The 4,929-nt window shown below is 37.9% G+C and overlaps 1 protein-coding gene across 1 annotated transcript; it reads left to right on the top strand.

Annotated features, from left to right (window-relative positions):
- The first annotated feature begins 307 nt into the window (after positions 1 to 307).
- Positions 308 to 3,515, top strand: LOC126157096 (cyclin-dependent kinase 6-like). Its single transcript, XM_049916352.1, is given in 2 exon segments — positions 308 to 479; positions 482 to 3,515. Coding segments are annotated over 2 exon segments (912 nt in total). The 3' UTR covers positions 1,222 to 3,515.
- The last annotated feature ends 1,414 nt before the right edge of the window (positions 3,516 to 4,929 follow it).

Here is a 4,929-nt window from a genome sequence, read left to right as displayed (position 1 = left end):
TCATTTTCAAGAAGACAAAAGTTTTGATAGCAAGCCACCTACTTTGTGCATAGATTAAATGTACATAAAGGTAGTAACTGTAGACAGACTGCAGAAGAATTTGTATTTTGCTGCTAAGTAATTTTTGTGTGCCATCTGTAGCTAATCTGCCTTGATATCAACTTAAGAAAACTTCTCTATTTGTAGTGATCAATAGATTATAGTGTGTTAGTAAAACTTATTTCTCAAGGTTCAACTTAATGCCCTCTTTTAAAAAATGATTTTCCTTATACTAAGACTCTCTTTCAGTCTCACCTCTGTGATAATGATGGATGCAGGAATTCAGAGTCATCCCAATTTTGAGATGTTGGTCCAGATAGGTAATGGTGCATACGGCACTGTTTACCGTTCACGTTCAGCAAGTGGGCAAATTGTGGCTGTAAAGAATGTCCGTGTGAACCCTTCTGCTGATGGTATACCTTTGTCTACACTTCGGGAGTTGTTCTTTTGAAGGAATTGGCTCAGTATGAACATCCGAATATAGTGAAACTACTGGATGTCTGCACGGGTCATAGAACAGAAACCGAACTGTATCTGTTTTTAGTGTTAGAACATTTGGAGCAGGATTTGTCTAATTACATTGAAAAGTGTCCCCGGTCTGGTATGGGAGCAAGCTTGGTGAGAGACATTATGTTCCAGACTCTGAGTGGTGTTGATTTTCTCCATAGTAAGCGTGTAATTCATCGAGATCTGAAACCTCAGAACATCCTGATTTCTTCTTCAGGAACAGTGAAGTTAGCAGACTTTGGGCTGGCTAAGACTTACGACTTTGAAATGCTACCTACTTCTGTTGTTGTAACCATATGGTATCGTGCTCCAGAGGTTCTTCTCAACTCAACATATGCTACACCAGTTGATATATGGTCCTGTGGTTGTATTATGGCTGAATTGTTTCTCCTGTGTCCTATATTTTGTGGAACATCAGAAGTTGATCAACCGGACAAGATATTTAGCATCTTAGGAACACTGCCTGAAACAAGTTGGCCAGAGCAGACACCATTACCTTGGTCTGTTTTCAAAAACTACACAGCTGCTGACCTGGACTGGATGATGCCTGATTGCTCCCCAGATGGTCTGAATCTTTTGCAGAATTTGTTGATGTTTGACCCTTGTCAGAGAATCAGTGCTGCAAAAGCCTTAGCTCATCCTTATTTCAAGGAGCATGGATACATTGCACGCTAGCAGAACTGTGTATTTACTAGGATTCTCAGAAGAAAGAGGAATGTGCACAAGTACTTTGAGTTGGTAAAAGATTGCAATAAAATAAACAGTGTTGCTCACTCTGTCACACTGCATTCCTGACAAACTCAATATTATGTATGTATATGAAACAGATGTTAGAACATGTTCATATTCTGAAAACACATATGATAAGTTGTAGATATGGGCATATTTTCAGTCCATAAATGTTGTAGAGTGAGGAAATTATACATGATAAAAGGCTTTGTAATGAGGCTTTTTTTAAATTTTCATTCACTTAAAAAGTGTCACCGCTCACAACTTTTGTAATATTAAAAGAAAATGCAGGTTATAATCTCAAGAGTAAGTTAGGAACTGTCTCAAGACAGTTAATGGTCCAATTACATATATTTTTTAATAATTGTCAGAATGTATAGAATTAGAAACCAGCATGTATTCCTGTGGACTGTACCATCTCAGTAGTGTTGGCATTTGTATTTTGAGCTTTAATGGTGAGTCCAAGAATGTTGCAGCTTTCAACTTTAATGTTGAATTTGAGAGATGTGTGCATGTTATGTAAGTTTTTTAAATTAGTTTCAGTACTGAACTACAGCCACCTTTTTGTATCTCAATTTTTGTTCAAGGTAATGTGTGCTGTGTGCCTTGCAACAGAGTGACAAGATTTTCATTTTCTTTGAAATGCTAAAGAAAATGAAATTTGTGTTTTAAATTCATTGGAGCTTTTACATCAAGAATATATATTTGTTGTGGCATTACAGAGTATCCCATGGATATTTTGAAGTTGTACACAGTAATTATATTATTGGTACTCAACAAATGGGCATTCTCACATCCATGTTATTAGTACAGAAGCCCCTCCCATTCCCCATGAAAAATGAATGATCATACGGCAATGAAACTTTGTGGAAACGTTTGTAAGGGCTTGTGGAAGGAAAATAATGAATAAACCTATGGAAGAAACACATTCTAATTTCCAGATGAGAGGCTTCAAATCTGGTGATCTTGTTGGTTACGCGGTTTGGAACGATCAGCCAATGGTTCCGTTTTCTTCAAATGTATTGTAGACTAAGAGAGTGACCTCACAAGAAGTGTGAGTTGGAGCTCCATAGTGCATTGAAACATGTGAGGTCAAAGTATCTACCTCCCATAAAGCAGGTACCACTTATTGATAAGCATATCACAGTACATGTGCTGTTCAGACTGCATGTCTTTGGTCCTTTGGGAGTTCCTCAAAGAAAAATGGAGCAGTCATGAACTGTGCAGTGAAGCCACACCACACAGTGATGCATTCAGTATGCAGGGCAACTTCAAAAATGTTCGTTGGCAATGACTGTCCCCAAATTTGAGTGTGTTCACTGTCCCATTGAGTGTAATGTGTGTTTCACCACTCCGCAAAGTGTTCCAAGGCCACAGGTCCTCAACTTTAACCCTTGCAAGAAACATAGGAACAAAATCTACTCAAATGTCTGCATCACATGGCAAAAGTTGCTGAGTAATGTGAAGTTTGTACAGATACCATTTCACAATTGATCACAGCACTTTTTGAATCATGGAGCATGCAATGTTCAGCTATTGTAACACATTTTGTGCACTGACTGGAGCTCACATGTTGCCTCCAGCATTCTCAGCTGTGGCAACAGTAACTTTTTCAACAATTTGTAGTGAAATTGGCAGTCACTTCTCCAGTGAGCTAACCGGATCATTTGCCGATCATTCCAAACTGTGTAACCACCTATATCACCAGATTTGAACCCTCTCAAGTGGAAATCAAAATGTGTTACTTTCAGTGATTTGTTATTTCACTTCCATGTGTTCACACAAATTTTTCCATAAAGTTTCATTGTCCCACGATCACTTGTTTTTCATGTGGCCCTATTAAGTAGCAAAAGATTAATTATAATGACCCTGTATTTATTATAAAAATGTGTGAGCTATTCATGTATAATATAGAGCTACATATTAGTCATCTGGGGAGTAGCAAATATTATAGACTTAATAAAAATATTTACATTGTTTTGATATTGTTAATATTCAGTTTTCATGTGTGTTGAAAATTAGCATCTCAACAATGATTAATTTTAAGTTTGTAGTACTATAAAATCTTCGGATAAACCTCAGAGCTGTGAATGATGTGCCTTTGTTTAATAGTCTGTTCATTGGATGATGTGCAGAAACCAGTTAATACAGATGCTGCTACTAGACGTTTGTACTGTGTCCACAAAATGTATTAAATTTTAATGTTGTTATAACATTTGCAAAACATGACTTATTTCTTGAACTATGTTCTGTGTTTTATTTATTTTTCATTATTGAAAAAAATATCCCCAAAAGTATCAGACAACATAAAAAAGGTGTATTAGTAATTCTAATGGCTATGATGAGGCTTCTTGTAGTATGTTAAAATCTTACAGTGACTTGAAAGGATTATGTTTAAGCTATTTTTGTAATCAGTCAATGACTCCAAACACATTGCCTGACAGACTTGGATAAGGCGTAGTAACACGTTTCTTCAAAGATGGAGATAAGCAAGCCACCTCTAATTACAGACCTGTACTTCACTTTCCAATCTTTTCAGAAATGTTTGAGAAAGTTATCTATGACAGACTGCTGACCAGTTTAGTGACACAGAGTTTATTAATAGCCTGTCACTGTGACTTTCCTAAAGGATTCTCCATGGAGAAAGTAATACAGGAGTCTCAAATGAATTGCTGGCAGAGCTAAACAGGAAAAATTATTCTCTCTCTCTCTCTCTCTCTCTCTCTCTCTCTCTCTCTCTCTCTCTCTCTCTCTCTCTGTGTGTGTGTGTGTGTGTGTGTGTGTGTGTGTGTGTGTGTGTGAGAGAGAGAGAGAGAGAGAGAGAGAGTGCACGCGCATGCGTCACGGACCTCACCAAAGGTGGGCAGTCTTGCATGCCTCAGTAATGCATACAGCACACAACGCAGAGGGGTATGTGTTGAGAGGCCATACAAATGTGTGGTTCATGAAGAGGGCAGCAACCTTTTCAGTAGTTGCAGGAAAAACATAGGTAGCTTTAAGTGATGAAATAGTGAAGGCAGCAGACGATCAAATAGGTAAAAGGACAAGGCCTAGTAGAAATCAATGGATAATGCAAAACATATGGAATTTAATTGATGATAGGAGAAAGTATAAAAATGAAGCAGGTGAAAGGGAATAGAAACATTTAAAACAATCACTTTGGCACGAAGTACAACATAACTAAGCAGAAATGGCTAGAGGATAAATGTAAGGATTTAGAGGCAGGTATGACTAGGGGGAAACATACATACACACCCACAGGAAAATTAAACAGGCCTTTGGAGAAAAGAGAAGCACCTGTATATGTATCAAGAGCTCAGATGGGAAACCAGTAGTAAGTAAGCAAAGAAGGGAATGGTAGACGGAGTACATAGAGGGGCCATACAAGGGAGACCAACTTGAAGGCAATTTAATAGATAGGGAAGAAGACATAGATGGGAGAACAATACCATGAGAAGAATTTGAGTGTGTCCCAAAAGATCAAGTCAAAACAAGGCCCCAGGAGTAGATGATATTCCGTCAGAACTACTGATGGCCTTAGGAGAGCCAGCCATGGCAAAATTCTTCCATCAAGCGTGCAAGATGCATGAGACTAGTCAAATATCCTCAAACTTAAAGAAGAATGTAATAATTCCAAAGAAAGCAGTTGCTGAC

Source organism: Schistocerca cancellata, chromosome 2 (genome assembly GCF_023864275.1).
Source record: "Schistocerca cancellata isolate TAMUIC-IGC-003103 chromosome 2, iqSchCanc2.1, whole genome shotgun sequence".
Lineage (NCBI taxonomy): Eukaryota > Metazoa > Arthropoda > Insecta > Orthoptera > Acrididae > Schistocerca > Schistocerca cancellata.
Note: the sequence above shows the minus strand (reverse complement) of the source record. Positions and strands in the feature narration are given on the sequence as shown.